General features: G+C 42.9%; 1 protein-coding gene across 1 annotated transcript in view; it reads left to right on the top strand.

Annotated features, from left to right (window-relative positions):
* LOC144609021 (sodium/hydrogen exchanger 3-like) overlaps positions 1-6,876 on the top strand; it is a 155,230-nt gene extending 148,354 nt beyond the window's left edge. Inside the window, exons 13-16 of the mRNA XM_078427344.1 lie at positions 1,253-1,426; positions 2,853-2,919; positions 5,290-5,382; positions 6,632-6,876. Coding sequence (XP_078283470.1) covers positions 1,253-1,426; positions 2,853-2,919; positions 5,290-5,382; positions 6,632-6,876 — 579 coding nt within the window. The remainder of the gene's footprint in view (positions 1-1,252; positions 1,427-2,852; positions 2,920-5,289; positions 5,383-6,631) is intronic.
* Positions 6,877-21,204: the final 14,328 nt, after the last annotated feature.

The raw sequence follows: 21,204 nt of genomic DNA on the forward strand, positions 1-21,204 counted from the left end.
CCAAGTCAATGGATATTTTTAAGGTGGAGATTGATAGATTCTTGATTAGTTCAGGTGTTATTGGGTGAAGGCAGGAGAATGGGGATTGAGAGAGAAAGATAGATCAGCCATGATTGAATGGTGGAGTAGACTTGAGGGGCTAAACGGCCCAATTTTGCTCCTATAACTTATAGTTTACTTAACTTGTATCTTGCTCAGTGTTTTGCTAAATGCAGATATGACAGACATGCATCCTATATCACTGAATAAATATTAGTTTAGTTGCATGATTTTGCATTTTCCTCAAGGAAATATGAAAAACTAATAAAAAGACATTGGAGAATGGGAGAATATTTTTTTTATTGCATCGAGTGTTGGTTTCTGAATGTCTTAATGATGTTGGGGCGTTTCGGTCACCTCAGTGAAATAGAATAGATTCCACCCCAGCTTTTCCCTCAGTGTGGTCAGAAAGACAATACAAGTATCAATGGAGAGTCCTGGATTGGGATGGTCACATTGTTAGTTCCAGCTTTGAGTAACCCAGTGGGACAGGCAGCATCTCTGGAGAGAAGGAATGGGTGACGTTTCAGGTCGAGATCCTTCAGAAGAAATGGCGTGTTAGTGACGAGCAGAAGCTAAATTTGTTTCTGTCATGTTTTCCCCCTGAGCTTTGTCCCCTCTTCTCTTGTGCTGACAAATTTGGTGCCGTGGGAAAGCCAGACTCAGTAACTTTGCAGCATTTCACTCATGTGTACATGCCGAGGTTGTGGGGCAAGTAAGAAGACGGGCCCCAGCCATGATTCATGGTCCACATTTGTTAAGTGACCGACCGACTTGGTTGGTCACACACAAGGTACGAACAAGGGGATACTACTACCTTTTTGCAAAATTTGTACTTCATTTTCCAATTCAATATCTACTCCTTCCTTCTGGAAGGTTTTATTCTTTAAGAGAAAAAAATTACGTCAGGACGGGCTACTCAGTCCTGGGGTCTGTTCTGCCATTTATTATCTTCCGCTTATTTTTGTTGTGTACCCCCTTCATACTCTCAAAGATGAACAAAGGATGTTGGAAATAATCAGCATGCTTGGCAATATCTGTGGGGAAATAGTTGGTATCTCAGTCTGATGAATTCTCCCAACAACTTTGATATCAAGCTGAAATCTAAATTGATCTAATTAATTGGATTAGAGAGAGGAGTTGAGCAAACTGTTACTTCATAACATCTTTTGCATCACAATGTGTTGACTGGCCGAATGGTTTCTTTTTAAAGTACAGCATTAATTACAGCCGCCACAAACTAATGCACAACGAAGACGAGAAGCAAGACAAAGAGATTTTCCACCGTACCATGAAGAAGCGACTGGAAAATTTCAAATCCACCAAGCTTGGAGCCAATTACGCCAGCAAGTTTAGGAACATGAAGAAAGAAAAAGCAGCGAAGAAGGTAGACTGAGTGCCTGCTGACTGGATTTTCAGTGAGAATGTAGCCTTGTTTTACCTGGCTATTCTTTGTAAATTGCACTTGCGGTAGGACAAACTTCCTCAAGGTGTGTAAGGAATGGTTTGTTTAGATTCGTGGAGTTAGTGAGCAGGTAGTGGAAGAAGACCCAATGGTTACTTAGAAAAGGAGGGGGGGGGGGGGGGGGGATGGGGTTGGAATTGGAAAGCGATGTGGGAGGGACAAAGGAGAAAGATTCATTTCATAGCTCCTTCAAGCTGGAACTGGTACAATGGGCCAAGTGGCTGAAATTTCTTTACTGGGGGATGTTTAATCACAGGGACTTTGAGGTCCTGCTCACGTCTTTCTCCTTCCCTCTCACTGCGAATCTCTTGATTGTTAGGCTGGCTGGTTATTGAGTGGAGCTTTTAGTGCTGGGCAGTGACTGCCCGGAGGTCGTCATAGAATGAATCAGTGTGGAAATAGGCCCTTAGGCCCAACTTGCCCACACCGGCCACCATGTCCCAGCTACACACTAGTCCCATCTGCCTGTGTTTGGTTCATATCCCTCCAAACCTGTCCTATCCATGTATTTGATTAAACGTTACTTAAACGTTATGTTTCTTAAACGTTAAACTGTTTCTTAAACGTTATGATAGTCCCAGCCTCAACTAAGCCCTCTGGCAGCTTGTTCCATACACCCACCGCCCTTCGTGTGAAAAAGTTACCCCTCAGATTCCTATTAAATCTTTTCCCCTTCACCTTGAACCTATGTCCTCTGGTCCTCGATTCACCTACTCTGGCCACGATGCTGTGTGCATCTACCCCATCTATTCCTCTCATAATTTTATATACCTCTATAAGATCACCCTTCATCGTCCTGCACTCCAAGGAATAGAGTCCCAGCCTAATCAACCTCTCCCAATAACTCACTAATCTTTGGATACGTGTGAAACCCAGAGATGGTCTGGAAGAGATGGCGGGAGGCTGGAACGCCACTGATGCCTGGGAGAGGGAGATCAATCCCCCTATCCTTGGTTGCTAGGAGAAATATTCCTGCTCCTGGCACAGTAGAAGTGATAAGAAATTTCCCAATTTGACAACAGTATCACTTGCATATGCATTGGGTTCTGATGGTGTTCAAACTATTTTTCCCTTTTATGAACCTCTTTCCACCCACTCTTGCCCATAATTGGAGGTAAGTACTGAGGTGTTTGATTAGTTGTTGATTGGGGGTATATCCTGATCCGGGTCTCGGGTTCAGTATCTAAAGCTTTACCAGCTGTGCCACCATGCCACTTGATCAAGGTGATGGGTATAGTTATGATGATTAAGGTTATTTAGCAAATGACAGGTAACATGTTAATGTAATGTCCATCATGAAACGAGTGCTCCTTTGACTTCTGATGAGGCTTCTCTGCTGTTGTTACAGAAGCACAGCGATGCTTTGTCGAATGGAAAGATCCCAACGCACACTGTTGCATTCCAGGTTGATAAAGGTAACCATTATTGTATTTCACCTTGTCCCTATTCTTTCCAAACCTCATTGATGCTGACTGCATGATTTACAATTACATTACTTGGGTTATTTGGGATGCCAACATTATATTCAGTCTGAAGAAGGGTCCCGACCTGTGACATCGCCAGACTTTAGAGAGATAGCATGGAAATGGGCCCTTCGGCCCAGCGTGTCTGCGCCGACCAGCGATGACCCCATACACTTTGTTTTCTTTTTGTTGAAGGTTGTAGTTTCTGTAGTCACTTGTATGTCTCTACTGCCTCTGGTGGTTTGAGGGGGGAATTAGTATCATGTATCTCACAGGATAGACAGCTTTCCTTTTGAATACTGGGAAACCTACTCCATGTGGGATTATTGGCAAGCTCAGAGCTTTAATACAGGGTGCCGAGATGTATTCCCTAAATGTGACGAGTGGCATCAATCAGCAAATAGTCTGTCGGAAGTGTTTGTCCACTGACAGGGGTCTGGCACACTCCTGTCTCTCTGCTTGTCTGAGGTACTGAACCTAGTAATTCAACGTTGGCTCAACTGTGGTGATCCATCACAGGCAAAAGATGGAAACATCTGCCTGTTCCAGTGACACTTTGAAGTTGACTTTGAGGAAGTAATTAAACCCTTTTGGGATGGTGCTGTGGATATTGTAATTTAATGTTGTTTTGAAGAAGAGCAGGGAAGTTAATCCTCGGTATCCCACATTCGGTAAAACAGATTATCTGATCGCAGTCATTGCTATTGCCTGTGGTACTTTGCAGTCTGCTAATAGACACATGTACCCCCAGCTTTACAACAGAGATGAAGGTTCAGATTGATTTTATTGACAAAATTTGTTTTTATGTCATTAAAGCTACTGTATTAATGCAAGTTTTACTTCCTCTTAACTTGCCATAAAATTGAGATCAACAATAGTTAGCTTTGATTGTATGTAGATTATGAGGCAATTCCTTGAGTTATTAAAGTAGCCTTATTCCATTTTAACTGTGTCTTCGTGACAGAGCAAGAGTAAAACTTCTAGTTGGCCTTGAAGTTGAAATTATATATGTGGGGAGGTTCAGAAACTGTTTGAGCCACACCTTTTTGGAAGGTTTTTGTTCCAGCCATTTGGGTTGAGTTGCTGCAGGCCAAGAACATCCCAAATTCATGGCTTGTGCGAGTTTAGGTGACACTGCAGCAGCAAGTTGTAAATGTAATAAGGCCCTAGCTCTTTCCAAGTAAAATGAAGGTCACCCATATGGATGGTCTTCTGCCTTGAAGTAGATCGTCTGGTAAATGTCTTTTTCCCAAGGATCTGGCAGATCATATTACAGTCCCAGCATCATGCTTTAAAATCTTTACCCCCCCATCCTCGGTTGTTTTATCGAGCTATTGCTCAGTATTTCTGATTTTCTTCACGATAAAAGGAAGAAATAGTCATGAATTCAAATAGTTTTTTCTTTAAAACTACTCAGTATCGTGGACTCTTGTAGAAGCTGAATTGAATCTGTAATTGGGATTTCACCCAGACCTTTTGGGTGGCGCAGCTGGTCGGTAGTGAGTGGTAGGCACATAAAGCTGGAGTAAGTCAATGGGACAGGCAGCATCCCTGGAGAGAAGGAATGGGTGACGTTTTGGGTGAAGAAGGGTCTCGACTTGAAACGTCACCCATTCCTTCTCTCCAGAGATGCTGCCTGTCCCGCTGTCTCTCCTGCTTTTTGTGTGTCTCTTTGATCTAAACCAGCATCTGCAGTTCTTTCCTATGCAGGTAGTGGGTTCGATCCTGGGTTCGTTTCCTACACCAGGGACCTGGGTTCGATCCTGACCTTGAGTCAAGAGAGAGCTGGATAGAGCTCTTAAGGATAGCGGAGTCAGGGGGTATGGGGAGAAGGCAGGAACGGGGTACTGATTGAGAATGATCAGCCATGATCACGTTGAATGGCGGTGCTGGCTCGAAGGGCCGAATGGCCTCCTCCTGCACCTATTGTCTATTGTGCTATCTGTGTGGCGTTTGCACATTCTCCCTGCGACCTTGTGGGTTTTCTCCGGGTGCTCCGGTTTACTCCCACATCCCAAAGCTCTGCAGGTTTGTAGGTTAATTGGCCACTGTAAATTGCCCTGTGTGTTGCAGGGGGTGGATGAGAAAGTGAGGGGACATGGAGCAAGTGTGAACAGGTAATTAATTGATGGTTGGTGTGGGCTGCCAGGCCTGTTTCCATGCTGTATCTCTAAAGAGTCGAAATAATTTTTTATTCAGTAAAATCTGATTTCAAATCCAATACGCCTGCCAAAGAAATGAATGATGGATTGATTGTACATCCATCTGAATGAGTTTAATTTGTTACATATTTAAGGGCTGTCTCCTTTCCAATTCTTCTAGACTCTGACACAGAGGACAATTATGAAGCAGTGGATGGAGGAATCAGTTTCCTAATTACTGCGCCAAGTGCAGAAATGGATGAAACAAGTAACGGTAATCTACTTTGTCTACAGAATGGATATGTAATTAATATTTCTTTGACTCATATTTGAGTCTTAAAATTATAATGGAAAATATCAGCCCATGTGCGCAGGTTCAAGCGAGAGCCTTTATTGGGTGATTTTGCTGCTCTTGTTAAAGTACAGTAAACCCTTGTTTTAATGGGCCTATTTATAATGGATTTTTGGTAATAGTGGACGGAGCTACCGATGGCCACCCCGGCTCACTCGGCCTCTCCTGCTGCCTCCAGGCCAGGCTGCCGACACCATCCCCCTCCTCCCCACTCCCATCTGGCACTACCTCCCTCGCCACTTGCATCGCATCCCCTGCCCCTTCCACCCCCGGCTGTCCACACCACCGCCAGCCCACACAGCTTCCTCGGTCGCTTCCAGGCCCCACCTGCCACCGCCGACCTTGCCTGCATTCTGGCCGCCTGCGAGCCACGATCGTTGACCCCGACGATCTTGGCCTCTCCCCCGGCCTCCAGCAGGCCGGTGCCGTCACCGCACCTGGATTCCACACCCACTTTCCGGACCGAGTGTCTGACGAAGGGTCTCGACCCAAAACGTCACCTATCCATGTTTAGGGAAGCTGCCTGACCTACTGAGTTAATCCAGCAATTTATTTCCTTCTGTGCGGCAGCCAGCAACTGCAGTTGTTAGTTTCCACTACAGGTACTTATACATTGATAATACCTTGGTTAAAGTGGGCAATCTGAAATAACAAACATCACCCCCCCCCCCACCACCCCCCCCCCCCCCCACTATGGTCCGTTATAACGAGGGTTTGCTGTGTAATTTATTTTTGCAGTGATGCACATCCATTGTAAATTTACAAATTCCTGGTTGCTGCTGCTGATTTTTTTAGTTTATAATTAAAATGTGAAGACCTCTCCAGTCATTATGGGCAGACCTGGCATTTTCACGCATTCGACAATTCCAAGGCTCTGCAATCACACTGGGTTTGGGAGATGCCAATCTGCACATCCTATCGAATCTTCACAAACTCTGGAAATGCTACATGTCAAACGTTGCCGCTTATGACCAAATTCTCCGTATTGTCGGGGCCAAACCACGTTCTAACTTCTGGGTTTATTCCAGCTGTGTTGTCCTTCCGTGGATTCAGATATTACAGTGTTTGCGGTTGACCATAATGTGACTATAGATTGCATCGACAAGTAACGCGAGTCCTCCAGATGTTCTTTTCACTAATCTATTTCTGCCACGCCAAATTAATCTTGCAGGGATCGATAACCCGAGCTTTTCTGCCGAGGAGGATCAATCGGATTTCCAAATGACTCCACCATGGGTGGCAGGCGAAGAAACAGTCATCCCATCTCAGCGGGCACGTTTGCAACTACCAAGGAGTCCCAACACCTTCAGGCGCCTCACACCATTGCAGCTCAGCACCCGATCCATTGATTCATTTTTGCTCGCAGATATCTCAGAGGAACATCCATTGTCTTTCCTACCCGAATCATCAATGTAATTCCATTCTCCACTTTACTCTGTAACATTGCATTGTGATCTCCATTGGTTTCCATTCACGGCAGAACTAGCAAACATTTCATTTATTTTTACATTTTAAATTTAAAACAATTATTTTTGTGGAGGAAAAGGTGAAGTTGCCGAATACCGAGGATAAGAGAAAATGATCAGCTGACAATAATCATTTGAGGAGTATGAATGAAACTGTGCCTTTTCTAATGCTGGGTACATGGTTCTTCAGAGACAAGATGATGTACAGTTGAAAAGTTTTAGTTTATTGTCAGGTGTAGGTACAGTGTTGCCTGCTATCCAGCCAGCGGAAAGATGATACATGATTACAATAGTATAAGAAAATAACTGCAGATGCTGGTACAAATCGAAGGTATTTATTCACAAAATGCTGGAGTAACTCAGCAGGTCAGGCAGCATCTCGGGAGAGAAGGAATGGGTGACATTTACGATATACATTACGATAGTCATTTCCAGTACATGATAAGGGAATAACGTTTAGTGCAAGGTGAAGCCAGCAAAGTCCGATCAAGGACAACCTGAGGGTCACCAATGAGGTAGGTAGTAGTTCAGGACTGCTGCCTGGTTGTGGTAGGATGGTTCAGTTGCCTGATAGCAATCGCAGAGGAGTCAGCTGGAGAAAATGGAGGCGTGGAATCAGGAGAAATATAATGAACTGTAATAAAAGAACAACTTTGAAGGAAAGAATTTAAATACAGAAGAATTATTGAAGTATTTGGAATGGGTTGTGACACATCAGAAGGTTCAAGGTTTGAAGGTCAGTTTATTGTCACATGCACCAATTAAGGTACGGAGAAATTCAAATTACCATACAGCCATACTATAAAAAAAAGCAACAAGGCGCACAACTACATAAACATCCACCACAGTGGATTCCCCACTTTTCTCACTGTGATGGAAGGCAATAAAGTCCAATCTCTTCCTCTTTTATTCTCCCGCAGTCGGGCAGTCGAACCATCCGCAGTCGGGGCGATCGAAGCTCCCACAGCCAGCGGCCAAAGCCCCCCACCCCCCATTGGGCTGTCAGGGTGGCCGAATGCCCACATCAGGGCGGTCGAACCCCCTCCGGCTTGGAGTTCCCGAAGTCAGTCTCTAACCCGAGACTGCGAGCTCCGCGATGTTAAAGTCCGCCGGCTCCCTGGTTGGAGCCCTAAAGTCGATCCCCGACAGGGGTCGCGAGCTCCATGATAAGTCCGCAGGCTCCAGTGGTGGAGCTCTCGAAGTCGGTCTCCAGTAAAGATCGGCAACTCCTCGATGTTAGGCTGCAGTGCGGACGATACGATACAGAAAAAAATCGCATTTCCGTCAAGGTAAGAGATTAGAAAAAGTTTCCGCCAACTCCCCCCCCCCTCACCCCCCACATACAACAAGCTAAAGAACACTAAAAACATACATTTAACACATACAAACAAGCAACAAAGAAGGGAGGGACAGTCAGACTGTTGGCGAGGCAGCCATTGCTGGCGCCACCCGGTGGAAGGTTCTGTTCTGAAGCAGCTATTTATACCATGTGTCAATGATGTAGACAGAACTTGAGGTAATGTTGCTGAATTTTGTAGCTGATACTAAAATATCAGATTAAGTCCATTGGATGCTGTATGCGTATAAAGTGGTGAAATGGTTAACAAGCTGATCAAGCTCACAATCATGAGGAGTGGCTTTTTAATTTTTAAAACGTAATTTGAGGGAAGAATGGGGAATATGAAGGAGCAGCAAGACTTGGAGTTTATTAAGTCAAGAGTGTTTATACCTCATAAATAAGCCTCAGATTATTAAACGAGTGAGATTTTCTGACAAGTGGTACAACATTTAAAAATGCAGATATAATTGTGAATCCAATTAAAACCTTGAAACTTGGTGTGCATTTGCAGAACTCAGTGCAGCTTTGGGATCCAGTTTATCGAACGATGTTGAGATATTGTTGATATTGTTGAGATATTGTTGATATAACATCATTTATCGAACGATGTTGATTCATATGCTGGTTGTTGGTGTTCGGAAGTATAGATGTTAAGAAACAGTGAGGTAAATGTGAGGTTTTTTACAAGAACAGAAAATTACCGAGTTCATTTCACAACTTTTTAAAATTATACAGAGGTGGAATATTTTGAATAGAAAATGTTTAATGATTGTTAGTTTAGAGTAAAGAATATAAATACAAGAAAAGATAGGCAGTTAAGTACAAGATAGGATATGAAATTTTATCAGCAAACATCAGAAGTCTATTGTTACATGAATAGCATTAGAAAGCTACAGTTTAAAAAACAATTTTAATTAATTTTTTGTGCAACTTGTATTCAAATCATAAAGCTTATAATTTGGCTATTGTTCAGATCTATCCTAAATTTTTAATGTACATCTTGATCCTATTTCCATTTTCTGTACATCTAACTTCATGTGCTTTTTCTTGCGCCTAATTCTCTAACTTTCCTACCTCTAATAGGTCTGTCAATACCTTGGCTGTGTTTGAGCAGTTTGTACCTCAGTAAATGGGTAGCGCATTACTAATTGAATATATGGACTGTCTGGATGATTAATGATTTGCAGTTTCTTTGGGGTTCAATTGGAATGCGAGGGAGAAGTGACCAGCTCATTACATTAAATATTTCTCCTCATGCTGTTAGTCAGGGAGTGATACAGTGTGGAAACAGGCCCTTCGGCCCAACTTGCCCACAACGCCAACTTGTCCCATGTACAGTAGTTCCACTTGCCTGCGGTTGGCCCATGTGCCTCTAAACCTGTCCTATCCATGTATCTGACTAATCCCTTCTTAAACATTGCAATAGTCCCTTTCATAACAAGAGGATTTGAGTATAGGAGCAAAGAGGTCCTTCTGCAGTTGTGCAGTTGTGCAGGCCACATCTGAGACCACATCTGGAGTATAGTGTGCCGTTTTGATCTCCTAATTTGAGGAAGGACATCCTTGCTATTGAGGCAGTGCAGCATAGGTTCATGAGGTTAATCCCCGGGTTGGAGGGACTGTCATATGATGAATGATTGGAAAGACTGGGCTTGTATTCACTGGCATTTAGAAGGATGAGAGGAGATCTTATAGAATAGAAACATATAAAATTATAAAAGGACTGGTCAAGCTAGATGCAGGAAAAATGTTCCCAATGTTGGAGTCCAGAACCAGGGGCCACAGTCTAAGAATAAAGGGGAGGTCATTTAAAACTGAGATGAGAAAAAACTTTTTCACCAAGAGAGTTGTGAATTTGTGGAATTCTCTGCCACAGAAGGCAGTAGAGGCCAATTCACTGGATGAATTTAAAAGAGAGTTAGATAGAGCTCTAGGAGCTAACGGAATTGAGTCATATGGGGAGAAGGCAGGCACAGGTTACTGATTGTGGATGATCAGCCATTGATCACAATGAATAGCGGTGCTGGCTCGAAGGGCCAAATGGCCTCCTCCTGCACCTATTTTCTATGTTTACTTTGTTTCTATGAAACCTCGATAGTCCCTGCCCCAACTCCCACCTCCGGCAGCTCTTTCCATACACTCATCATCCTTTGTGTGAAAAAGTTGCCCCTCTGATTCCTACAAAATGTTCCCCCTCTTAACCTTATACCTATGCCCTCTGGTTCTCAATTTCCCCTACTCTGGGCAAGAGACTCTGTGCGTCTACCCGATGTATTCCTCTCATGATTTTATACACTATCCTCCTGCATTCCAGGGAACAGAGGCCTAGCCTGTTCACGAAAGTGAGTTCGTCACTTTAGATGGGGAATGTGTGAGAAGGAACTGCAGATGCTGGTTTAAACCGAAGATCGACACAAAATGCTGGAGTAACTCAGTGGGACAGGCAGCATCTCTGGAGAGAGTCTGAAGAAGGGTATCGTCCCGAAACGTCACCCATTCCATTTCTCCAGAGATGCTGCCTGTCCCTCTGAGTTGTTCCAGTATATTGTGTCTAACTTTAGAGGGAGAGCTCCATTCTGCACCTGGTGCACATTGCTTGATCGGTGAACCTAAGGTAGATCAATAGACAATAGGTGCAGGAGGAGGCCATTCGGCCCTACGAGCCAGCACCGCCATTCAATGTGATCATGGCTGATCATTCTCAATCAGTACCCCGTTCCTGCCTTCTCCCCATACCCCCTGACTCCACTACCCTTAAGAGCTCTATCTAGCTCTCTCTTGAATGCATTCAGAGAATTGGCCTCCACTGCCTTCTGAGGCAGATCCTGACCTCCTGAAATGGCTTAAAGTCAACCTTTGCACTGTCATTCAAGCATCCTGTTTTAAGTAATAATCCCAATATTCAAGCACAGTCTCCTGTTTAAAGTGATAAATCCCACTATTCAAGCACACTTTCTTGTTTTAAGTGATACAAAATAGGAGGGAAATCAACTTTTCAAAGGTTTCATTCGGACATAATGGTTATTCCACCACTTCAAATTTTATTTTGAGCTAGATTGTTATTAAGCTGAAGTTTAAACCGTTGACAAATGGATGATGAAATCCATCTGCTTTCTTCAGGCTGTGTGGTTTGCATCTTCCTCTTTTCTCATATCATTAAGCCTACTATCACTTAGCACTGTTTTGAAACTTTGCTGATTGAATTCCCGATTCATTAACTTTCGCTGAAACTTTGATTAACTGATTTTATTTCCTCTCTAGCTCTTCTCTTGTCATTTGGTTAATAGAACTATTTTCTTCCTTTCCATTTGTTGTGACATTCCTTCTATTTATCTCTAGAGTCTGCCATGGTTTGCTATGGAAAAAAAAGAAGAATTCTCGCCTTGAATTCAAGTCACAATAGTACGATAGTGTGATAATATAAACAAAGCTTTGAGTTTCTAAGACAATATTATGTGCATATTCGGGCTGCTGTTAGTTTCACCTTGTAAATGTTTTGTTGCTGCTGTGTGATTTATTGGTACATTACATTGTCAAAATTTGGTGAGTGATATCCACAGTTTCAACATCGAGAATGAGGTCTTTAGGTCAAAATGGAATCTGAAAGTTTAGAATATTTCTGTTTCTATCTGATAAAGGAATAGTGAAATATCCCTTCAAAAATATTGATCCTTGCCCTAATTGAATTATAATCTTTTGTCGAAAAATTGCTCTTTTTTTAAACAAATACCTTGTGCACTGCCTCACAGAAGACATCCGGATTTTCAGGGACTCTAGTTTTTCATTTTTAGCTGAAATTTAGCTTCGGAGATGAGCCAATAGGCTGGTAATTTCAAATCTTCACTGAATCAATTTAATATTTGGCAGCTCTGAAGATTGGATATAGTTTGGGTGAAATAAATGGGTTTGGCTCAATGAAGCATTATGCCAATGATTTTTGAATAACTATTTTGAATTGGACTTTCTGAAAGTTCTGCAAATGTTTATCATCTTGTTTAGTTTAGAGATACAGTGTTGAAACAGGCCCTTCAGCCCACCAGGTCCGCGCTGACCAGCGATCCCTGTACATTAACACCATCCTACACACACTAGGGACAATTTACATTTATACCAAGCCAATTAACCCACAATCCTGCACGTCTTTGGAGTGTTTGAGGAAATCGAACCCACGCAGGTCATGGGGAGAACGTACAAACTCCAAACAGACAGCACCCGTGGTCAGGATCGAACCCGGGTCTCTGGCGCTGCAAGCGCTGTAAGGCAGCAACTCTACCGCTGCACCACCGTGCCGTCAACGGTCTTGTGTTCCGAGTTGCTTTCAAAGTGCTTTTCCATTTTTTTTTTTGGTAGTGCTTAAATTTCTAGACATTGATCCCAGGCTCATGACTGTCAGCGGCTGGAGAATTTGCCCTGAAACAATAAGATAAAAGTTGAAATTTTAAAGAATTTGGATATGGTAACTGAAATTATCGCCAAATCCATCTGGTTCACCAATAATTCAGAGGGAAGGAATTGGGCCGTCTATTGCTCGTTACCATAGCCTTGATGAGATGGTGATTAGCTGCCTGCCTCAAAATGTGACTCCATTTCCAGCAGTGAGATGGCCTCTTCAAGTCCATGGAAATGAGCAATAGACAATGAAATCTAGGTTGTCAGTGACATCTGTATCCCATGAAAAAAATTAATAAAACTAAAGAGGACTGAAGCAAAATTAATTTTTGAACAGATTGAGGTGGCTTTTCGCCTTTCAATTGATTAAATGCCACATATTTTCCTACACTGACTTTATTTTTGTTTTTGTACAGGTAACTCCAAGACAATCCCAAGTCCCCCTCCTTTACCTAGCCCTTCCAACTTGGATGAGAAACTCTTTTCCTGGAAAGATGACCAAGCAAGTCAAAATGACTCCAGTGCTGAAAGGCCCCCAAGGGTTTTCCCTTATCTCCAGAAGAACTGGGTGCAGAGCTATTCTTCACTGGAAAACGTAGAAACCCAGGTGCCCACCATCTCAGAACACGTGGCTGCACTAGAGGAGGATTCTACTGAAACACTCTCCAAAGCAGCTGTTGACAAGGCCAGTGACGCAAACCTCAACGAGGATGCCCAGCTTCCTCATTCTGACAGCAAAGAACTCAACGCAAAAGTGCAATACACCGAGACGCTCAGTGAAGAGGCCGAGGACAATAGTCCAAAGGATGCTGGGACACAGGAGCAGAAACCATTGATCAGCAAAGACACTAAGATGCACTCTGCAGCAGCCAAGCGGGTGCAGATTCGGCGTTCCTTCCATCGGCCCAAGCCTTTGCGTTATCCAGTTCTCCAGAAACTTGGGTCTCTCCCAGTCTCTTGCCACATTCCCCCTCATTCCTTGGAACAAGAAGAAACACAGTTTTAAGCACGACAGTCCATTGCTTCACCACCAGCCTGTTAATTAGTTAACTAGTCATCTGATTATGCCATTCAAACATCAAAGGAGCTCTACCGCAGTGCACAAGTCTTAGGGAAAATTGGAGCACTCCATTAAAATGTTTGAGGGTACAGAGAGTAATCTCTGTGGTTTTATATAAGACACATTTACTTCTACAGGGGTCCTGAGGAGAACAAGTGTTTTTTCCTCCTTATCCCCAATTTATTACTTTATAAGGTGTTATAGGCTTTTTTGTTACAGTTTGGGTTTTCCCCTTCTTGGCTTTAGAGTATTTTTATTGTATATAATTTCAAATGCAATTCTAAGCAGTGACTGAGTGCTGTAAAAGCTTTGAGCCATGGAAATTTATCACCCAGTCGATCTCCAGAGAGATGGAGGTGAAAGGTTTCTTTAACAAAACAACAGAATTGCAGGTGATTTTTGGACACAGTTGAAAGCTTGATTCCCTGGGCTGTGAAATTTGAGTAAATGTTAACACCGTCGTCGATGTATTGGGGAAAGACGAGGGCATTTTTTTTTGTCATGGGCTTCGGCAAAAACATACTTTAAGTTGTTCTGGCTAAAAAAAAAAGAGAATTTTCACCACAATCTGTAGCACAAGAGGAAACATTTTGGTGCGTGTGCAATAAATCTCGTGGACTACTAAAAGTAGTCCATGTACTCTTCCCTGTTTCTCTTCCCTATTACCTACGGAAAGGTAGGTGTTTCCACCTGGATACAGCTGGTCTGAAGTTTAAATGTTAGTGAGAACCTGATACTAAAGCTGGAGAGTAGTTATGACGAAAATAGGTTTCATCCCTCCTGCCCACTTCCTCTCCCCATCCCACATCTTCCCATTCTTCACAGCCAATGTAATGCAACACATCTGAGGGTAAACTCACCAAAACGTTAGTGCCAGTGAAAAGGGGACATGTTAGGCGAAGCCATCAATTTCCCACCTTTCCTCGCATTTAAACCCCATTTGTTCATCCAAGTCGCTGCAATTGTTCTACGATTGATGAAGATTGATGCAGAACAACACTTTAGCAAGACCCATCAGCTGCTTTTTGGTTTTTTTTGTATTTGTTTTCTTAAGGCACAAACTTTATTAATAAAGGCATTTGACACATGGAGGAAGCAACACATTGTTGCAGTTGTGCAAACTATGCAATTGTTTCTCCAAGTTAGTGACTATAATTTCTGAGTGTGACTTTATCCAGCCCTTCCTATCTCTGTCTTATGACGTGGTATCTCTGATTTGTCAAGGTTGGTATCCAGCCTTGGTTTAGGCTTCTTACTTAGCCACTGTTGGAGTTCCTCAAGGAAATGGGTGCCTCCCTCCCCTTCGAACTAGAATTAAAATCGGGTCTCCATGATCTGGGGATTAATTAAATTCATTTGTATAATTACTCGCATGGCAGTGCATATTGTACACAACAGAAATAATTTCCTGCAATACTTTAGGCAGACTGCAGTGTAAAATAATGGACATGGTATATGAAATGACTCATTATTGTGTTACTGCCTCTGTAAGCCTGATCCTTTAGTATGCCAGTAATGTTTCTTTTTTTTTGTTAGATATTTCATGGGTTTCATTTTCCTTTACTTCCTTTTCGTTGAATAATTGTCTAACCTCGAAGTTGTCTGTTAGAATGCTTTGGTGTGTTGAGTCACACTGTAAATAGCAAGATCTGATGGGCTGAACTTGAAATGAGGATTCATTGGAGGTGGTGGTGCTGAGCAATGATAACATTTGACTTCAGTGATGGGGTTATTTGTTCCTGTGTGCCCCTGTCTTCATGCGGCAGCAGATTAAGTGCTGTATATAATCCAGATCTGCCAGGTTGGTAATGTGAACTGTCTATCTCAATTCTGGTTAATTTGTCTTCCATATATTTTATATTTGTTGATCAATAGTGCATTTTGTTTAATGTTTTACCAGTTCTCATTGGGAGTAAGAAAAATATATTTTAACTTTGAAATAAAATTTTAAAACGAAATGGTGGAATTTTTCATCCCACAAGGCAACAGATATGTACAAGTGATCCTTCAGAAAATAACCTTTGGTATGTGGTGAACACTCTTCCTGATTTTGAGAATATCGTAAGTTCTAGGAGCAGAATTAAGCCATACAGCCCATCAAGTCGTCTACACCGATCAATCATGGCTGATCGATCTTTCCCTCTCAATCCCATTCTCCTGCCTTTGCCCCGAAACCCCTGACACGCTTACTAATCAAATAAAGAAGTATTTATGCATTTGCATACAATGTTGATCAAATAGGAACAAATCAAACATTGAAATTTGGGTCATTCCTTCCCCTTTTATAATAATGTGTTTTGAATGCTTATGTTTGGTCGAGACTTAATGGGGTCATTTTTTTCTTTCCTTCCGCCTTTGACAATAACGTGTTTTGAATGCTTACGTTTGGTTGAGAATTAATGGGCTGCAGCTCTCTACATATTAGCCAGAGAAAGCTAGTCTTCTTAAATGTTAACCTGAGAGAGCTAACTTTCTGATTTGGATCTGAACTGTTAGTCAATGTTTGAACTTGAGCTACGTGAGATAAATTAATGTGATTTGATGTCAATGACCTGCTGCTGGCTGCAACACGTTTTTCATTAAGTATGTTGTCTGTCTCCCTAAACTTGACGCTGAACTACAAGTCTCGCCGGTTTTAAACTTCGTTCTTGGAACTTTAACCTGGTGCATTCCCGGCAGCACTGTCTTTTTGGTGACATAGTGTAATAGAGCTTACGAAGCACAGAAATGGCATGGCCTAACTTGTTCTTGGCAACTAAATTGCTTAACTGAGCTTGTACCACTTGCCTGCGCCTGACCTATATTCTTCAAACCTTTGAAGTCTGAGTCTGAAGAAGGGTCTCAATGCAAAGCGTCATCTATCCATCTTCTCCAGAGATGCTGCTTGACTTGCTGAGTTATTCCAAAAGTCTGCGTCCTTTTGAGTATTAACCAGCATCTGCAATTCGTTGTTCCTTCAAATCTTTCCAACCCATGTGACAGTCTTGTTTTTAAAAAAAATGTCCTACCACTACAACCCTGCCCTGTAGTTTTAGTCTCCCCGACACTGGGATAAAGACTTTGGCCATCCATCTTGTCCATGATCCTCATGATACACCCCTGTAAGGTCACCCTCAGCCTCCGATGCTCAAGGGAAAAAAGCCACTGTTGATTTATCCTCTCCTCTTATCTCAAACTATGTAACTGCACTCCTAATGTGCCTCTGTTCTCCAAAACTCCCCAGGCCCCAACCATTTACTGTGCAAATCATTTGGTTTGTCCGACCAAAACATGTTTAGCTGAATTAAACTTTATCTGCCATTTCTCGGCCCATTGGTCCGGTTGATCAAGATCCCATTGTGATCGTAGATAACCACCTTCACTGCCCACTGTGCCACTAATTTCAGAGTCATCTGGAAAATTGCCAACTATCCCAAACACTTTCACGTCTAAATTGTTCATGTAAATAATGAACAATGGGGGACTCAGCATCAGTCGATGTAATAGTCAAGAGTTTCAAGTTCCCAGGTGGAAATATCACCAACAATGTGTGTTGGTCCAACCACATTGGAGCTACAATCAAGCATGCCTCTACTACTTCAGGGCGTTTGGCATGTCTCCTATGATATTTACCAACTTCTACAAATACACTGTAGAAAGAATGCTATGGGGATGTGCCACAGCTTGGTTTAGCAACAGCTTCTACCCAAGAATGCAAACAATTGTAGAGAGTTGTGGATGTCGGCCAGTCTCATCACACAAACACAATTCCCCACCACTGACTCCATCTCCACTTCTTGCTGCCTTGGGAAATTGGCTGACATAATCAATGCCGTTTTCATTCCCTTTTCTCCCCTCTCCCATCAAGCAGAATATACAAAAGCTTGAAAGCTAATTCCACCAGCTTCAGGGACAACGTCTTCCCCTTTTACCATGCTTCTGAATATTTCACAAGTCCACAAGTTACTGGAGTAGAATTAGGCCATTCGGCCCCCATCGAGTCTTACACCGCCATTCAATCATAGCTGATCTCTGCTGCCTAATCCCATTCTCCCCATAACCCTTGATACCTGTTTTAATCAAGAACTTGTCTGTCTCTGGCTTAAAAATATCCACAGACTTAGCCTCCACAGCCCTCTGTGGCAATGAGTTCCACAGATTAACTACCCTCTGACTAAAGAAGTTCCTCCTCACCTTTTTAAAAGAGCGCCCTTTAATTCTGAGACTATGACCTCTGGTCCTAGACTCTCCCACTGGTGGAAACATCCTTTCCACATCCATTCTATCTATGCCTTTCATTATTCTGTAAGTTTCAATGAGGTCCCCCCTCAGCCTTCTAAACTCTAGTGAGTAGAGGCCCAGTGCTGTCAAATGCTCATCATATGCTAATACACTCATTCCTGGAATCATTCTTGTAAACCTCCTCTGGACCCTCTCCAGTGCCAGCAAATCCTTCCTCAGTACTCCAAATGTGGTCTGACCAGTGCCTTATAAAGCCTCAGCAATACACCTCTGCTTCTCCCATAAGCTGTGGCATCGTCCTGATCTTCCAACCTACCTCATTGTGGACCTTGGACTCTTTTTCTGTAGCTGTACTGCCATAATACCCTAACACCGTATCCTGCAATCTAGTATTTTTCTGTTTGCACTACCTGTTGTATTTGAGTCGAAGCATGCACATACCTTACCTGTGTATGACTTGACTGTAATCATGTAAGATATGATTTCACTGGATAGCGCGCAAACAAATATTTTTACTGTATCTCAGTACACATGACATCGGTAGATCTTTATTGAACAACATTAATTTTGTTCCTGAAATCTTTTGTGCAGCCTACAGCGAAATTAGTTCACGATTGCTTTAACATTTTCAAGCAAATATATAGTGCATAAAATACTTCCCCAGTGGTCATGATGGAGTGTTCTATGCTTTTTTTGTAGTCCAATTGATCATGTTTCTGACAAGCAGTCAGATTTTGTATCTCTTCCTCGCCTCATGCTTACTGCTTTTGCCTGGAAGATTTGCTTCCTTTTTTGGTCAAATACTAAGGTGTGTTTACCAGTATTGTGCCAAGTTCACAGCAAGAAGGGTCTCAACCTGAAACGCCACATATTCATAAGGTCATAAGGAATAGGAATAGAATTAGACCATTCAGCCCATCAAGTCTACTCATGGCTGATCTATCTTGCCCTCCAACCCCATTCTCCTGCCTTCTCCCCATAACCTCTGACATCCGTATTAATCAAGAATCTATATATCTCTGCCTCCACAGCCTTTAGTGGCAAAGAATTCCACAGATCCACCACCCTCTGACTAAAGAAATGTCTTCTCAAATCCTTCCTAAAAGAACGTCCTCTAATTCTGAGTCTCCAGTCCTAGACTCTCCCACTAGTGGAAACATCCTCTCCACATCCACTCTATCCGAGCCGTTCACTATTCTGTATGTTTTCAATTAGGTCCCCCCTCATTCTTCTAAGCTCCAGCGAGTACAGGCCCAGTGCCGACAAACGGTCATCATAGGGTCTTGGGTTCCACAGGTCATCATAGGTTCCTTGTCTCCAGCGATCCTCCCTGTCCCGCTGAGTTACTCCAGCATTTTGTGTCTATCTTTGGTGTAAACTAGCATCTGCAGTTCTTTCTGACACACTTTACACTCTTCCAAACTCTCTGATCTTTCCAAGTCTTTTATAAACTCTTCTGCTCTCCCAAACTTTGAAATCTTTGCTTCCTTCCAATTCTGACCACTTGGCCCGATCCGATTTTCATCCATTGACCTCCATGTCCCTGGGTGCTCAAACTCTGGAGTTTACCCTTTCAAATTAAAGCATTTCAAAGTAATTTATCTAATGTAAAATCCCAGTTGTCTAATTCCTTCATTTTATTTCCATTGATTTTACACAAGTTGTTTCAGCTGGCTCAACCTTGTCTTTGACACAAATTAAAACCTTGCCCCTGGGACAATAGGATATGTGTGGAGATAGCGGAATTCCAATCACAGTTGGGGCTTGGTTGTGATGGGTTTTTCAGTAAGTTTGCCTTTACATGATCTGTGGGCATGCATTATGAATATCCTGGCCTTTTCGGCAATTATTTGTATCAATGAGCCTAGTTCTGAATGAGTTGGTTAATGGAGCATTAAGTTAATTATTCTCTGGAATTTTGTTTTGTTGCAGCAATTATCAGCCAGCGCAAGTGAACATAAACGTTTTGTGCGTCATTAACCTGATCTCAACCTAAATTGTGTTCCCTTTTCATCACATACCATCGCAAGATAAACAACTTCGACAAATAAACTCCCAGCACAATCTTTCTTTATAATGGGATGATGTTAAGGGGATGCTGTTGAGATCATTTAAAGCATGCACTCCACGTCGGGTTCAAGCTTGCAGATTTTTGTTAAAACAAAGAACTACAAATGCTGGTTAATACATGAAAGGACACAATGCTGGAGTTACTCAACGGATCAGAAAGCATCTCTGGAGAACTTTGGTGGCATTTTGGTTTGAGACCTTTCTTCAGTGGAAAAGGGGAGTGGCAGTACAAAGCATGGCAGGTAATAAGTCGACCTAGGTGAGGAGGTTTTGATAGGTTGATAGACAATAGACAATAGGTGCAGGAGGAGGCCATTCGGCCCTTCGAGCCAGCACCGCCATTCAATGTGATCATGGCTGATCATTCTCAATCAGTACCCCATTCCTGCCTTCTCCCCATACCCCGTGACTCCGCTATCCTTAAGAGCTCTATCTAGCTCACTCTTGAATGCATTCAGCGAATTGGCCTCCACTGCCTTCTGAGGCAGAGAATTCCACAGATTCGCAACTCTGACTGAAAAAGTTTTTCCTCATCTCTGTTCTAAATGGCCTACCCCTTATTCTTAAACTGTGGCCCCTTGTTCTGGACTCCCCTAACATTGGGAACATGTTTCCTGCCTCTAACGTGTCCAACCCCTTAATAATCTTATACGTTTTCGATAAGATCTCCTCTCATCCTTCTAAATTCCAGTGTATACAAGCCTAGTCGCTCCAGTCTTTCAACATATGACAGTCCCGCCATTCCGGGAATTAACCTAGTAACCTAGATGTTTGGGGAATAAAGGCCATTGTAAAGCCAGAGGGAGAGAAGTAGCTGGGTGGTGGGGGAATGGGATGAATGGGTGGAGGGGACAAATGGGTGAGAGTCCAGGTGGGGTACAGGTGAGGCAAGAGGGGGGAGGGGAGAATGAAGGGGGGATGGTTTGCTGAGGAAGGAAGCGTTTACAAGTCAATGAGAGGTTCCCTAACATTGCAGAATTCCATCTTTGTACCAATGGGTCGTAAACTACGTAAGCCAAATACGAGGTGCAGTTCCTCCAGTTTGTATGTAGCCTAACTCTGGCAATGGAGGAGGTCCAAGACAGAAAGGGCAGAATGGGAAGGGGAGTTGAAGTGGTTAGCAACTGGGAGATCCAGTCGGCCTTGGTGGACCAAGAGCAAGTGTCCATCGAAACTTTTGTCGAGTCCTAGATCGGTCC

Source organism: Rhinoraja longicauda, chromosome 2, assembly GCF_053455715.1.
Source record: "Rhinoraja longicauda isolate Sanriku21f chromosome 2, sRhiLon1.1, whole genome shotgun sequence".
Lineage (NCBI taxonomy): Eukaryota > Metazoa > Chordata > Chondrichthyes > Rajiformes > Arhynchobatidae > Rhinoraja > Rhinoraja longicauda.